This window comes from Poecilia reticulata, linkage group LG13 (genome assembly GCF_000633615.1).
Source record: "Poecilia reticulata strain Guanapo linkage group LG13, Guppy_female_1.0+MT, whole genome shotgun sequence".
Lineage (NCBI taxonomy): Eukaryota > Metazoa > Chordata > Actinopteri > Cyprinodontiformes > Poeciliidae > Poecilia > Poecilia reticulata.
The window spans coordinates 26,661,872-26,678,845 of NC_024343.1; the positions used below are offsets into that span (position 1 = coordinate 26,661,872).

General features: G+C 39.4%; 1 protein-coding gene across 7 annotated transcripts in view; it reads left to right on the forward strand.

Annotated features, from left to right (window-relative positions):
• nbeab (neurobeachin b) overlaps nucleotides 1–16,974 on the forward strand; it is a 220,500-nt gene that overhangs the window by 68,133 nt on the left and 135,393 nt on the right. For 6 of the 7 annotated variants that reach the window (XM_008426297.2, XM_017308169.1, XM_008426293.2 and 3 more), the window contains exons 13-22: nucleotides 1,250–1,418; nucleotides 6,711–6,790; nucleotides 7,857–7,919; nucleotides 8,567–8,664; nucleotides 9,055–9,147; nucleotides 11,261–11,369; nucleotides 11,461–11,542; nucleotides 11,646–11,769; nucleotides 12,431–12,623; nucleotides 12,764–13,741. In XM_008426297.2, coding sequence (XP_008424519.1) covers nucleotides 1,250–1,418; nucleotides 6,711–6,790; nucleotides 7,857–7,919; nucleotides 8,567–8,664; nucleotides 9,055–9,147; nucleotides 11,261–11,369; nucleotides 11,461–11,542; nucleotides 11,646–11,769; nucleotides 12,431–12,623; nucleotides 12,764–13,741 — 1,989 coding nt within the window. The remainder of the gene's footprint in view (nucleotides 1–1,249; nucleotides 1,419–6,710; nucleotides 6,791–7,856; nucleotides 7,920–8,566; nucleotides 8,665–9,054; nucleotides 9,148–11,260; nucleotides 11,370–11,460; nucleotides 11,543–11,645; nucleotides 11,770–12,430; nucleotides 12,624–12,763; nucleotides 13,742–16,974) is intronic. The other variant, XM_008426296.2, reaches the window with a different exon arrangement.

Consider the following 16,974-nt stretch of genomic DNA (forward strand, 5'->3'; position numbering starts at 1 on the left):
AGTATAAGAACCTGGGCCAAATCAGACAAAAGGTGGGTTGAAATCTGCTCTGAAAATGGCCAAGATAAAGAGAAAGAGCTTTTTGGATGGACCCTGGACTGAAGGTTAAGCTTTGTAATGGAATAATTTTTTTCCTGGCTAAAACTCCACTGCATTTTGTTTGTCATTTCCCAGTTTATTATTTTTCAGGAAATCATCTTTTTGTATTAACTAAGATAGCTATTTTAATCCCAGCCATTCAGCCTGAACATTGAATGGAGTAGAATATCACCAACCCACAGTTGGGGAACACAGTGTATCAGAAGCAAAGTAACGGGCAAATGGGAAGCACACAGTTACAACTCCAAATTTGTAATAATAATAATAAAAAAATAAACGATAGCATTTATTCCACAGTTATGTCAAATGTACAAAAGCTAAACAGCCATGAAATTAATCTACAGATGGCTCTGCTGGCACAAGTCCATACAATCTCAACTCCATGTCGTTCTTGGCTGTAATTAGGCCGACTATAGGAAGGATGTGGAAACTTTTGGAGATAACATCCAGGAGAGTTGATGGAGAAGTTTATTGTAACATTTATTACAAAGAAGCTTTGTTGCAACAAAAGAATAATCACAAGTGTCCTTCCTTTTTGTAAGGGCGCCTTTCTAAAGTTTGTGTTTTGAAATGTCACGCAGCATATAAAATAGCTAAAGCTTGCATACTCTACCACTCATAAGGGAATTTAGGAACTACCCTAGATATGGTGTTTCTTTAGAGTATTTTTCCTATAGCTAAAATAATTTGAAATCATACCAGTAATGGTCCTAAACTCCAGCGTTGTCCATTTTTTCCTGGTGCAAGGAAAATCTGGTTTTCAGAGTTGTATAACTGCATTTCATTGCAATAGACAGCAATAAATAACAGAAAAGTGCTCTAAATCATCGGCTGTCAAAGAAAAAGTTGGGTACATAAAAACCAAGACTGCAAAAGCACCCGCTGACATTGATGACAAAAAATTTGACTGACCTCATCAAAAACAGGAATTGAAACGTACTTTTCCACTTCCATTTAAAAATCCATCTTTTAGATTCACTGTGCACTTCGACTTCAGGTTTATCTCTTTGCTCTGCTTCCAGTTTGGGGGGATTTGCCACCTGTTAATTTCCACTCCTCGTCTAGTCGATTATGCTGTTATCTGCCTTTAATGATTATTTCACTGTGCTGTTGGTAATATGAATACATATATTTGTTTTTCTCATTCCAGGTTCAGCTTTCACTATACACATATCTTTCTGCTGAGTTCATTGGCACAGCTACCATCTACAACACAATCCGTCGAGTTGGTACAGTCCTTCAGCTCATGCATATGCTGAAATACTACTACTGGGCCTCCAATCCCGCAGACAGCAGTGGCATCGCTCCAAAGGGATTAGGTGAGCATATTTAATTTTAATTCATCTGGATGTTGAGTTACTTTTTTTTTTTTTTTGCATTAACCATAATTTGATTTATACGGGTTGTTGTAGGCTTCTCATCTATCTCAGGATGAATCCAAACCACCCTTAGAATTTTAGAAAGGAAATCACTGGGAGTGAACCAAAAAACAGTCTTGTGTGCGGTCCCAAGGCTGTTATCAAAGCGACGACAGAAATTGAAGCAGCTCCACCACTTTTTAAATGACTCATCTCCACACAGAAAGGTTTGTCTGTCAGCTGTTGGGACTGTGGCCGAGAGATGGCAGTTTAAGCAGACGCGCTATATCATCTATTGTCATCCCAGTAAGGTGCTTGCTGTGGGTGTTGAGTCTATGAAACGTGGCCCAGTCTACTGACTGGCACACTGAGTCTGTGAAACAGCACATCACCAAGCGAGCTGTAAAGGAAACGAAAGTGTCCTTGAACTGTCATTTCCTTTTTGCTATCCATTATTCTTTTCAGAAACTACCCACTTTCTAATATAGGGGCTGTTTTATATTGGTTTCGAGACCCCACTTTATGCTGCACCAAGGCCCAATAAAATTTACGTGCTGAAGGTTGGAGCTTGACAGCATTGATGTAATACTCCTCACACAATCAAAGGTCAGTTAATCCAAAATAGATTTTTTTTCTTTCTATGCTTCTGCTTGAATTGTTCCTACAGGTAATTCTCATTTGTATTAATACTGAAGGTAGAATAATGAATCCCAGAGTGTAAGTACTGGAAGAATATTGCAGATTCTTTTATGAAGTTCATTCTTCTTCTGATTTGTTAGAATGGGATCGTAATGAATTGCCTTCTGATAGTTGTAATTATTCCTATGCTTGATTTATCAGGGGTTATTTTGACTTATGGATTCCACTGGGCCTTCATCTTTACTTCTCATCTCTCCAGTCAGATGTTTAACCCACTGTCTTGTTTTCAGTGTGGAGATGCATCAACCAGGCTTTCGTTTTCTGATACAGATTTCAGTTTTCCTGGAGGTCTGACCTGTTGTCTTACAATTTTGACAGGTTGAGTTTTTTTTATTTTATTTTATTTTATCTTTTTTTTTTTTTTTTTTTTTTCAAAATTGAAGTACTATAACACACACAAAAAATTGCTATGCAGGTTTGTTGATATAGGCGGTAGTTTTAAGTCAACACAACACAAAGGAATCACAAGACAATTAGCATTTATGTATCAGTGTATCCTTCTAATCTTCATCCAATTTAAATACAGCAAAAATTGTCATGTTGGGAAAAAAAACAAAAAAAACATGGTGATTGTTGTGGTTTTTCAGAATTTGTATCTGAGATGAGAGCTGATCAAGGAAAATTATTCAGTTCCTCTCTTTAGCTCATTTACTTGTGCATCACTGATGATAGTGCACCACTGTCACTTATGCTATATGATATGCAAGAATGGTTTGTAAAGTATGCTTTATAGAAAAACTGGATGCGTTATTCAGAAGATTGTACTTTATCATCAGTGTGTGTATTAAGGACATGTGAGTAAGTCACAGTCAAATCAGACTATTTTACCAAATCAACCTTGGTAAAATAGGAGGAAATATGCTTTTAAAAAAAGAAATTGCTTGTCTTTTCCATTATTATATTGCAGTTTTCTTGCTTTTACCATTATTAAATAGTATGAGTTGAAATCAGTCATTTGTGTAAAGCCTAGAGATAGAGCAAGACCTCTGGATTGTCTTGAGCCATGAGTAATGGCCCAGGGTTTATTATATTGCTATAACTGATTGAATACATCAGTGAGAGTATTTTCTCAGCAATGTGCATGCATTAAAATAAAACTAAGAACAAGGTGGGACGCTGTAAAAGTTTGTGTAAGGAAGTATATCACTATTGAATTAAAAGTTGACAATAGTTATTTGTTTGATTTTTCTTTTAATTGCAAAGACTTGCAAAAATGTGCCCTTCCCAAATTGTGCTACCCATTTGTTAATCACAAATGTCCATTAAGTTCCCTTTTCTCTTCTCCAAATGAAGACCTTTGAATAGAAGACAAATTACACCTCTGATTTTAAAGGAAGGTGAAAGGAACTACAGCTGGGGATGCATCTTAAAATGGATCACATTCATGGTGTACATTAGTCTCAGGCTCCCCGGTTTCATTTGTCTTTGCTTGCCTGGGCAGCTCACTTTTTCTCTCTGTCCTTCTGAACAGAAGAATGACCAAACAAACACAAAAGTAAAAAAAAGAGAGAGAACCAAGTAGATAATGAAGTGTTGAGTTATGGGAACTCAACTATGGGAACATTTAAAACAGATCTCACTTGCTACATGTTCTTTATCTCAAGGCAAATCATCTTTTTAGTTTCTTGTTTTTTTGCAGGTCTTAATAGAGAATGCTCTCATATTAAAGCCATTCGGTTATAGTACAGAATCTGTCCCAGCTGTTGGGCAGATGCTCAGTTTCTCTCAGACTGAGACTTGAATCCACAGCTAACATATTAGCTTTTTCTTTTCTTATCTATTCAGTCTCTGTGCTGGCTTCATTTTTACCAAATGGTGTGTAATGAGGTGGGCAGCAAAGCTTCTTGGCCAGTCAGCACATCCAGTTCAAGCTTGTTTTGTCTCTCATTTAAAGGACAGATCATTAACAGAGATAATGGACTTTAGACGTTTTGGGTTCTTACATCATGGCGGAGCCTCCTTCACTGTGCAGAACTTAAAAAACACCACCATTGGAAAGATTAACTATTTCTCCTCAGAAAATAAAACCTTTCATTGTGTCATGTTCTGTGGTCCATTACAAAGTCCAAATGGGCAAGTTTGTGTGGTGAAAGGAGAACAAAACGCCTCTGTTCACTTCCTTCTCTGCCATTGCCAAAACTAATGAGACTATAATTCTACAACAGCGAAGAAAAATGACATCATTATTCACAACTTCTCCTTCTGTTCGCTGATTGGCCAGGTTGAAGTTCTACCGGGAGAATCCAAGTCAGTAGGAGAATGCCCAGATTGTGCTGTGAAGTGTGATTAGAATCAAGTAGAATTGCACAGGAAGGAAATAGCCAGGCTAGTGACCAAAACTTTACAGGGGTTGTTAGGCCCTGTTTCCAAATGGCTGACTTTTAGGACACAGAGACGCTCGAACTTCAGTGTTTGAACCTCGAATTTGCTCATGAGAACTCAATAACGTCTCTTAGTTACATGCAAGATAAGTTTTAAAAATGGTGTTTTCAACAACAAGGTATACGGCAGTTCACTGCTGACAAGAGTTGTATAGTGCTTATTATGCCTTAGGACTCACCTGAATTGTTAGTGACTGTTAATGAGGCAGAAGAAAGAAAAAAAAAAGCTTCTATTTAATGCTTCTTTCTTTGTCCACCATCACTAAAGTTCACTAAGGAACCAGAATGTTCACAAACATTAGACTGCAGTGAAAATGGTGGGTGTTCAGTCTCTGAATTGTCTGTCCTCTTTGATTTTATTTTCTGTTTTGTTTTGTCACTTCATATGCTAATGTTTAAAAGTTGAATGCCAGAATGTAAAATTCCTCTCATAAATGGCCTGAATGTGAGCAGATTTAAAACGGCACTGGAGTTTTTTCTGTATATTATCACAATATGACTAAAAAGCTCATACCCACACCTGTCAACAAAACAGATGTACCATTGTTACACTCCAGCCGAATACCTGCTAACGCTGCTTCAAACGTAAAAACAAGGGTTTCTGTTATCAAGGACACAGGGAGTTAATCTGTAATAAATCATTTTTATGTGCAAAGGTTTGTGCAACTATAACGGACGCATGTTATTGTCTTGACTTTATTATCATTCATAAGCTGCAATAAAATTCCAGCAATAATCACATGGACAGAAATTGTTTTTCAATAAACTCATTCTTCTTGTGCCTTTGGGACGCAGGAATTAAAGCAGTCTGTGAATGAGAAACAAGGGCCGTGCAGGGTTGGTGAGCATAATTGGTTGTGAATAACTTAGATGTGGTGGCTGTGGTAATAATGTTCTTATCATCCCTTTTATGTTCGGCTCTATCCCTTTGGTGGAGTTTCCTCTCTACTGCTATTAATCAGTGTCAGGATGCAGAGGCACTTACCTTCCTCCACCTTCCTCAGGGAGCCTCATCATTGATTACATTGACTGGCTGAAGTAGCAGGATGGTCAGGTGTCTGCTGCCATTATATTGGTTCCCATTTCAAATAAACATGTGTTCAGCCAAGGCAGAGGTTGGAGTTTATCAGTGCAGGGAAGGAGAGGGGGGGGAGCATTGGGCAAAGTGACCAATTTTCTCTGAACTTCCTCTTGTTATTGTATTTAACCCAGCTGGTGCTATATAATAGTGCCGTAGTGGCAGAGGATTTTCTCTGTCCTAGTGCTTTGCTTTTTGCACGGGATAAACAACAAATGGGTTAACACGACTGAAACTTTGACAAACCTTTAGTGTAACAGCAGGAGTTCTGCTAGCACAACAAGGTCAGCGCATTCTATATATGTATTGTGATTTCTGCTGTGTCCTAATGAATACTCTTGGGTTTTATTGATCTGGCTGTAGCTGCAGCTTATTAACTCTGTGTACATAAAAACAGGCTGGGCTTTCAAAAACCAGGGAATTTTGAATAAAATCTGATATAAAAAAAAAAAAAAGATTCCTGTGCAAAACAGATCTGTGACATGGCGATAAATCAATGTATCCTGATATTCCTCTTAATGTTTACAAGGTGTATACTCCTGGTAACAAAATGTATCAGATATTGTTAATTTTGGTGGATATTTTATGAAGAGATGAGAAATAAATTACAATATGAGGTCATCGTCAGAATGCCAAAGTGATTTGAAGTTATCAGAGGAATCCAGTGCTGTTATAATGTGTTGTTGTCCGGTTTGATGGCCATGTGTGAATAAGGTGACCTTACACTGGCAGCCTGGACCCCATGTTGCGGCCAAGGTTACTTGGGAGACTGAGTTTAGACGCAGCAGGAAATGATGGATACATTTGGAAGGAATATTCCAGATGACCTTTCCTTTCCAGCTTATTGTATTCACTGCAAATCTCAAAATTCCTCTCTTTTATCCAAAAAAAAAAAAAACTGCTATGTTGCTGTTGAAATCGGTTAAAACTTAAGCTTATACACCCAAGGTTTTAGAGCGTTCATAGTGTGTCAATTCTCTCACATGCTCAAAGACAACTCAGAAACAAGACTTAAAAATTGACAGCAGAAGAAAGATGATATCTGCTTTTCTTTTTTATCCTTGCTTCATTTTTTTTTTTTTTTTTAAACCACAGATGGGCCGAGGCCAACCCAGAAAGAGGTAATCTCTCTGCGGGCGTTCATGCTTCTCTTCCTCAAACAACTCATTCTGAAGGTATATCCCACCTGTCTTCATACATCAGATTCCCTACACGACTGCACTGAGAAAATCTAGAGATTCTGCCTTTATCCTTTGAAATGGTCTACTGTTGTGCTCCTTATGAAGTTAGCTGTGCTGAGAAGGGGATCATTTTATGTATATCTTAAAATTAAATATTAAGTAAAAATACAATATATGTCTGGTTCCAGTACGACGTGAGGTTTTTGCTCTTTGTACTGTTTTGGCATATATTGACTCTAACAGGAGTTTTTTTTGTCCCAAAAGATTTATGTAATTTAAAAATAAGGCTAAATCAGTAGCTTCATTTGTTTTTAAGGCTATTTTTGAATCAACCCATACAGCTCAGTTTTCAATAAACTACATCTTAATATGTTTCCACCCATATCTCGTTAAGTGGCATTCTACTGTTGGCATGCTGATTTTAATGTGACTGCAGTTAATTGTGTGCAGACAGAACTTACAAGAAAAGTTGCTTTTTCTAAAATGTAATAGTGTTAAACACAACTGCCTCGGTTACACAAGAGCTGCCTGTGCTCACTGGAGTCCAGCTAGCAGGATAGGATCGGTCACATGACAGACAGCCAGCCCTCGAAGCTACATTATCTCTCTCATTGTGAATGTCTTAGTAAAGTCACTCAACAAAATTGTATGCACAAGCTATACAGCGCAGTCTTATGAGTCAATCCAAAGGCAACGGTCCAGAATTGTTAAAAACTGGACCCTTAAAAGTGTCTGCTGGCGTTTGGGCCGACATAATTACTAGCATCCAAACAGATTGTTCCAGCATAAACAATCTGTTTGGATATTTGTTCCACTACAATACATTTCAAAAACATTTCATTCTCCGTTTCACTGGAGAATAATATAACAGCTGGAAAACCTAGTCAGATCTTAGTGAGAATTCACGACATGGAAAGTTTCTTTCTAAAAAAAAAAACCGCCTGAACAAAGAAAATAATCAGCACCTGAAACGCTTGTGTCAGATTATTAGTGTACATGTCTTTTATGCTTTCTTCCCCTTCTGAATGATTCAATGTGTTATTATTTTGTTTTCTTTCAGGATCGAGGTGTGAAGGAGGATGAATTGCAGAGCATCCTCAACTATTTGCTAACAATGCAGGAGGTACACGTCTCTTTCTATCCTCTAAGGGAATTCACTCAGCGATTTTATGCCACTGTCCTGCCCTTCGCTGCATTGTCACAAATCCTCCTCAGAATTTTTCTTCTATCAGCAGTTTGTTTTAACTAGCAACTCAATTTTTGTCTGCAATGCACAAGTCCAACTATTCTCCATTAGCTGATGTGGGGGTAAGGAGTCTGCAACTACTTATAATACTGCAATTCCCTTATTTTTCTGGACCTCTACAGATTAGGGTGTTTCTTAATCCCAAGGACCTCTAATGATAAGGGGATTAAGAAAGCATTTGCCTGCCCAGAACATGAAAGCTGCAACCTACCTCTGGAGCTAAAGCCATGAGGTAGAGATCTTTCCCGAGTACCAGATGGTGAAGTGCAAGCAAGATATTTTGGAGTTTGGTTCATTATCTGACTGGTGACAATTAGGATTCTATCTTCCAACTGAACTGGAAGCATCTGAGGAAGCTTAAGAAATTGACTTAGCTGCTTATGTTGCTTCTGCAGCTCTGCATTTATACTGGAATATTTTGTGGGCAAATTCACAATTCCAAGAGAGATGGACGATGCATTTACATAAAAAAAAAACCCTCCTGTTTCTGTCTCTTCTGTGTTTCTATAATGGTGTGCCTGCAGGATGAAAACCTGCATGATGTGTTGCAGTTGGTGGTAGCTCTCATGTCTGAGCATCCAGCTTCCATGATCCCTGCTTTTGACCAGAGAAATGGAATACGGTAAAGAGCGTGCAGAACATACGATTATGGCACAAATGGTGATTTCCTGACAAAAATTAACATACCTCATTGCATTAATGTCTGTTCGATAAATGAATAATAATTTTTAAAAAATCAGCAGGATATAAAAGTACATAAAACAATGGGATTGCAATATTAAATGATCACATTTGCCTCATGTCAGCTGTGAAGTTGCAGATACGTTAAAATGACTTTGGTTTCTTCAAACGAAAAGATTACTGATTTTATCCAGACCTCTACATATGCAAATTTGTTCCAAAAGAAAGAGGCTGTCAGCCAGCCAGTGAAGTGCCTCTTCATCAATGGGACTACAGTTAATTCTCTGAAGACCATGCTTCTTGGCTAATTTGCATCGTGTTTCTATTCCAGGGTAGTCTACAAGCTCTTGGCCTCTAAGAGTGAAAATATTCGTGTGCAATCCCTCAAAGTACTTGGATATTTTCTGAAGCACTTGGGACACAAGTAAGTAACCAATTCCATTTGCTATGATTGAGATCAGCAATGATAAATAATTTTAATGAATTGAAACTGGTGTACGGTAGTGTTTGTAACCTTGCTTTCATCACAATGTATGCAGGGGTAGATTAGAAAGTTGTGCATCATAAAGTTTGACCTTAAAATTTTATTCGGCGAGAAAAAGTCCAGTGAAAATCTGACATGAGGCCAGTTTTGTGAATTGGGGTGCTCCACTTTTCTGAATAGCTTCAGATCCTACAAAATAGTGGCTAACGAGGAGGAGGAGCAGCAATGATCTTTCATTCAGGATTATTGATTCCTCCCAGGCCAGTTGTTTATTACACTTTCTTTGAATATCTAATCTTGAGGTTTACTTATCTACATTTTTTTTGCCACAATAAGTTTTTTCTTGCTTTAGTTTTGTATTGCAACTTTTAGATCAAATCTCAAACCTGGGGTTTTTATTTAATTGCTTATTCCACAACTGATATCAAATTTTGTAGATAAAATAGATTTTCATCTGACAATACCACAGCAACCTTTAAAGAATCTCTACATGTTTACGGTTTCCTTATTGCAGAACATGGCAGCAGTGGGTAGCTACCTAATTTCTACAAATTTTTTTATTGATATTTTCACAAGCTCAGTGATTGTAGCACTGAACAATATAAATAAGGTGGAAAAAAATGAGTTCTAATTTTGAAAAAAAAAAAAAAGTATGACTCTTGCACTCAACGACTGCAACATTCAGCCGACATATTTGCTTAAAAGGAGCAAGTCAAAGAGTCAAACTAAAATCTGTTATTTCAACCGGCATTATAAACTCAACTTGAATTTACTGTACTATGACTTGGATGCATATAGTTAATTTTGAAAGTGCATAAGTGGATTCTTTTAGAATGATTTGAGTATTTATTTGTGGACATGAGTTGAACCTGTTTGTCTCCTGAAGTGAAGTCTTTGCACCATGCCTTTTCTCAGTATGATAGGAAGAGGCCCAAGATGGAGTTAAGAAAGAAAAAAAACAAACTAAAGTGTTAGAACATCATGTCAAGACAGATAATAAGAAACTCTTTTGGATGGACAGCTTACAGTTTTAAATGCAGGTTGCAGGGTGAGCAGAGAGGATAAATGGTGATGCTATGCTCACAGCGGTGGAGTGCCAGGGAGTGGTAATGCCGAATGGGAAATAAGGTTAGGCATAAGGCCAAGTTATGCTACTGCCGGCAGAAATAAAGCCTTGTAAATCTCAGCTCTTTCCCACAGTATTTTATTTCCAGGTTGCTTTTGCAGACAAATGTGTAAAACACACTGTTTGGGTAGCAGTGATCAGTGTTTGTTCTTGCTTAAGTCAAAACATACCGTTTGTATCTGTATACCACTTGGTTTTGGAAGCCATGTAAAGAGCAAAAGTTACATAGTTTAAAATTTTGGTCAGATTAGTCTGTCTTTCTCTCTCCTCTGCAAATACAGACATTGGAATTAATACAAACTATTTTTTTACATTAAATTTTGGAACAAAGTCTTCAGTGGTTTGTAACTAAATTACCTTCATTCAGTTCAGTGGAAATATATTCCGTCGGAAAAATCTTGACATTTTCTATAGTCTCATGAAAGCAAAGCTCGTCTGTTTCTCTTCATTCTTTTAACATTTGTGCTTTACTGTTCAGTAGGCAATACATCATCAGTCTGCTCTCATTTCAAATTTCCATATTTATGCAGCTGAAAGAAAAGGTGCTCTTTTTCTAAGTGCCCAATTTCCAAGCTTTACAACGTGAAAGGGAAAAAAAAAAAAAGTCGAACAAAGAAGCTCTGGCTGACAGCATTTCTTATTCAGTTTGTCACTGTTGAACCTATTCACCTGTAGTATGCCTCGGTATCTTGAGCCACTCCTGGTGACAGGCTAACTTCTTTATCCTATACACACCTCTGACAAAATTCACCCAATTTATGACAGCAGGCGGTTTTCCTGACACTTGTCTCTAGAGCCTGGCTCCCTGTGGATGAGCATAGGGAGGCAAGCTGATGGCACTCACTGATTTGAGTGGCTTAGGAAGTTCCAAACACACCACTTCACCGTTCTGCGTGTGTGTACGTGTGTGTGTGTGTGTATTAACAGAAGGAAGGTGGAAATCATGCACACACACAGCCTTTTTACTCTTCTGGGCGAGAGGCTTATGCTGCACACCAACACTGTGTCTGTTACAACTTACAACGCCCTTTATGAGGTAACTGCATTGTTTGTTTTTCCCCATAAATGCTCAATTATTATGAACCGTGTGAGTATGATGGAAATCTTTTCACTGCTCCTCAACCCAGATTTTGACAGAGCAGGTGTGCACACAGGTAGTTCACAAACCTCACCCTGAGCCTGACTCCACTGTCAAGATTCAGAATCCAAGTAAGCCTGCTTGATGTCAAGTTGCTCTGCCTTCCACAGTAATTGATTGCTGGAATTAACAAAGTGTGTATTTTTTATTTTATTTTTTGTAAATGTATTTCAGTGATTCTCAAGGTTGTAGCAAATTTACTGAAGAGCTCCGCCCACGGCACAGAACTGATGGAGGTTCGGCGGCTCTTCCTTTCAGATATGATCAAACTCTTCAGCAGCAGTCGAGACAACAGACGGCAAGTAGACTTAGACCACATTTTTCTCACTTGCTTTATTAAATATCTGACAGATCAATGAATGAATCCAGGGGAGAAGGCAGAGAATCCACAAAACCTATATATAATTACCCTGTAAGAGAAGGAAGTATCCGTAGTCATGACATTTATGAAGGGGAAATACGACAAGACATATTTTTGTTTTTGGTACTAGTTATTTAATTGGTTGTCAAACTAATTTATCTAATAAATATATCCAATGTTTCTAACTACTGAGGTGTCAACAAAAGCTTTAAAAAGGGAATAGATTCAAAGGAATAGACTGAAACAAAATTCAAATGAACAAATTTCATTATGAAGCCTATTTTGTTCATTTAAAATGCCAAATAATGTTCAGTTACTGAAGGAAATGAAGAATTACACTTCAACCTCACAAAACCTTGTACTAGGATGTTGAAGCCGTGGAGTTTATAGGGCTAAGTTAAACTATTTAACTTAAATAGACTAATATCTGGTTAAGGCAAGACGATTCTAACATACAGAAGCTGACAAGTTTGTTGGCATGTCAAATGGCAGAAGGCTCTTTAATAAAGTATCATCTAATATTTACTAGGCATAAACTTGTCAATGTTTTATCCAGTTTACATGAAGCAGATTTGTTTTCACTGTTTGAATTTTACAGGTGTCTGTTGCAGTGCTCTGTATGGCAAGACTGGATGTTTTCTCTCGGCTACATTAACCCCAAAAACTCAGAAGAACAGAAAATGACTGAGATGATGTACAACATATTCCGTATTCTGCTTTATCATGCCATCAAGTATGAATGGGGAGGATGGCGTGTGTGGGTGGACACTCTCTCTATAGCCCACTCTAAGGTGAGTGCAGCACAAAAGAGAGAAACACTGACCTCTGCTGCTGAGGCAGGCAGACCTTTTAAGTAACCTGCCAATCATTTAAATAATATTCAGAGGATTACAGCATATCCTATATGTATTTCGTAAAATTTTCTCTACAGGTGACGTATGAGGCGCACAAAGAATATTTAGCAAAGATGTATGAAGAGTACCAACGTCAGGAGGAGGAGAACATAAAGAAAGGGAAGAAGGGTTTGGTCAGCACCATCTGTGGTCTCTCTGCTCAGACCTCAAACATCAAAGGTGTGATTGAGATCGGAGAAATTGATGATCATTCCCAAACTCCCGACAGCGATGCAGACTATGAGAGTTCCGATTCGCGCAACTTGCTGACTGAAGGGAAGGGGCCTGAGGGAGACTTCGGGGGATCTGAGAATACATTAGATGGGGTCAGAGTTGCAGTTCATGACCTTCTTGTGGACATCAAAGCTGAAAAGGTGGAAGCTACAGAGGTGAAGATGGATGACACAGAGCTGTCTTCTGAGACAGTGGGAGTATCTGAGAACGGGCCTCTGGTTGAGGTGGAGTCTCTGTTGGATAATGTTTACTGTGCCGCTGTAAGGAAGCTCGACAATAATGTCAGCAGTATGTTGATGCCAAAGGGCAGCATGAATGACCAGAATGCTGCCCCTCTCATTACACTGGATGATGAGAAGGACGACATCCCTCACAATAACAATTTCCTGTTTGGCAAGGTGAGGGGCAGTATTGAGGACAATCTCCTACCGGATCTCAGCCTAGCTGAGCCTCTGGTCCTGCCGAGTTCAGACCTTCCCGATCACACTGGATCCAGGGATGAAATTGGCCTTCTGGCTCACATGACAGGCAGCTCCTTACCCAGCATCTTGGTAAAGGAGGAGTTTGAACTCAAAAAAGTACTTGAAAACATAAACTCAGAAACTGAAGGCTTTTCCAAAATCCCACAGACCTCTGATGGTGCAACAGAATTTGAAGGGGAATTGCTGGCTGATAAGACGAATGGTGCAATGGAGACGAGGAGCAACGCCTCTGAGACTGCAAGGTCAGATGATGGCAAAGACAAGGAGATGAAAAAGATTCAGACAACAGCCACAACACAGGTTAGTCTTGTCCTGCATTTAATCACACAAAAAACATTTAATATACAGATTTGTTCAAAAATGATAGAAGCTGAACATTACCAACCATTGCAAATAACATACTAATAGGGGCAGACTCCCCCATCCCCCTTCTCCCACAAAAAAACAGACCCAACAATAATGATGCTGATTCATTCTAATTCAATACTTAATTGAAAGGGGATATTTAATATGATAGCTGTGTGGAGTTCGAGATCATTCATGCTATGAACAAAAACAAACGTTTTCCGAATCCATAGTGATTGTCTATATAGTTTTGAAAATACGAGTAAAATGGGTCATTCAAGATGTTAAAGAACATTGTAATTTTATTAAAATTGATTGGTTAATTGATTGTTATACTCCACAAAGCCTGCAGTTGGAAGGATTACCTTAAGGGCTTTCCAGAAGTTATGCAGATTTGAAGGATGGGTCCGGTGTATCCTTCATGGCCCACGATATCCCATAATTCATTGCGGGTTCCACTGGGCATTCAGGCAGAGCGTCAATGGCGGTGAATAGCGACAAATTATTTAGCTATATAAAACTTTAAATGACACAACGTGATTTGGTACAATGTTTTTAGGTGAGAATGTAAGTGTGTAAATCTCAAATATCTGCTTGGTTCATTAATACATCACCTAATTGCAATATTGCTCTGACATTTTCAGACCTGTCTGCTACTGCTGCGTTAACAGCCAGCTCCCCGCCAGCTGTCAGGGTGCTCCAGGTTCGGTACACCGAGAGAAAACGCTTAACTCCTGGCACATTGTTATAAAAACTCCCGCTAGCTTTCCCCAATGAGTGGGAGTTAAATACCGATATTATTCAGACAGGTCTGGTTGAAAAATGTTTGATTTATAAAGTATTTCAAAGCAGAGCACATCAGTTTGATTGATTAATTACAATTAAGCCTTCAAACATAATAGGTTTATTTAACCGTAATGTCCTATCTGCGATGTGGAGAGTATTATATTTGTAAATGAATAATTTGTGTTCCTTGTAGAAAAGTGCAGTACACATTTGAACATCTTAGAATCAAACTAAGAGATTTTCATTTTACTATGGAACATCCTTTACTATAAAAAGTGAAGAATAATATAGAAATCAGTAATACATGACTGAAAAACAAACTTTCCGTTTTTTTTCCCTCCGCTCTTTGCTTCACGCTGTCACGGTTGCTAGGCAACATAAGTTACGCTGAGGTGGGGGCGGGGACAGTTGGTGAAGGCTAGACCTGTCCGAATCCACAGATATTTTTCTTCCGGTCTTAGTTTATTCCCGGCCTTCGAAGGACCTGTCCTTCGTAGACCAGTCCTTCGAAGGATGCAGACCCTGAATTCGGACATAGCTTTGAATTCTACCGTCATAACCATTGCAGAACCGGGAGAGCAAGTAGAAGGATTGTGTCCTAACAAGAGACTGAAAACGATGAGTCAGAGTAGTAAGACTTCGACTTCTGATTCCGAGGAAGAAAGAGCACGACAGATCTTAGTAAGGGAGAGACAGAAGCTCCATGACATCTTGGAAGAAGTCGGCAGGATGTCCTTTGAGAGTCATTCACTGATGAAAGCAAATGAGGAGTTAAAAATTGAAGTTATAAACTTGGAACAAGCAGCATTTGAAAAAGACAAGCTTGTTCGGGAGAAAGATGAAGAATTTAAAAAGCTGGTTGACATGAACATGACTTTAGAAGAGGATAACGCCACACTGGAGAAGATGAACTCTGCCATTGAGAAGAAAAACACTGACTATGACAAGGAAATCGCCGCCCTGAAGCAGAAATTCAGGGCTCTGGAGCAGGAGAACATCAACCTGACGCTGAAAACCAACACTCTGGAGGAGAAAAACACCACCCTGGAGCAGGTAAACTACCTCTTGGAGAGTGAAAACACAGTTAATGTCAAGGAAAACTCCGACCTGAGGCAGGAAAGCAAGGCTCTGGAGAAGAAAAACACCGCCCTGGAGGAGAAAAACACTGCCCTGCAGCAGGAAAACTTCATCGTGGAGGGGGAAAACAAAGTATATGCCGAGAAAGTCTCCAACCTGAGGCAGGAAAGGAAGGTTCTGTATAAGAAAACCACCGTCTTGGAGAAAGAAAACACAACGCTGAAGGAGGAAAACGCCACCCTGGAGGAGAAAAACACCGTCCTGCAGCAGGAAAACTTCATCTTGGAGGGGGAAAACTACCTCTTGGAGGAGGAAAACACCAACTTGGAGCTTGACATGGAACAGCTGAACAAAAGGCTGAGGGAATTAGTGGAACAGCAAAACCAGCAGCCATCTGATGAGGAAACCCACAAAGACAGCTGGTCGGTTTCAGACCAGCCACAGAAGAAGCCACATCCATTCAGACGTGTGATCGGAGGCTTCTGCAATACACTTCTGAAAATGTATCAAACAGGCACTCTAAGGTATTGGGTTGAAAGATGTTACTTCGCAATAAAGAAGTGAACCTCCAGGGGCTGTGTAGCGAGTCCTGTTGGTCTCCCAGCCTGCTTCCGTGGCTTGATAGCGAGTCCTGTTGGTCTCCAGGCTGACCTCTAGGGTTCATAGCGAGTCCTGTTGGTCTCCAGGCTGACCTCTAGGGTTCATAGCGAGTCCTGTTGGTCTCCCGGCCTGCTTTTGTGACTTGGTAGCGAGTCCTGTTGGTCTTCAGTCTGACCTCTAGGGTTCACAGCGAGTCCTTTTGGTCTCCGGGCTAACAGCAAGTCCTGTCGGTCTCCCGGCCTGCTTCCAGGGCTTCATAGCAAGTCCTGTCGGTCTCCAGGCTGACCTCCAGGGCTTCGTAGCAAGTCCTGTCGTTCTCCCGACCTTCTTCCAGGGCTNCAGGGCTTCATAGCAAGTCCTGTCGGTCTCCAGGCTGACCTCCAGGGCTTCGTAGCAAGTCCTGTCGTTCTCCCGACCTTCTTCCAGGGCTTCATGGTGAGTCCCGTTGGTCTCCGGGCTGGCCTTCAGGGCTTCATAGTGAGTCCCGTTGGTCTCCTGTCCTGTTAATTAAGGTAAAACTAAAGAACACTACAGAAAGTCAAACTGTTTCTTTGTGATCAGAAAGGTGTTTGGTACTGAAATTATGATAGACCCACTTCATAAACTGAACTGAAAAAATAAAACTCTGACTCATAACTTCTACTTTTCCTTAGATGAACATACATTCTTGTTTAAAGAAAGAAAAAACTACAACAGCCACATAACGTTCAGATAAAAATCAGGGT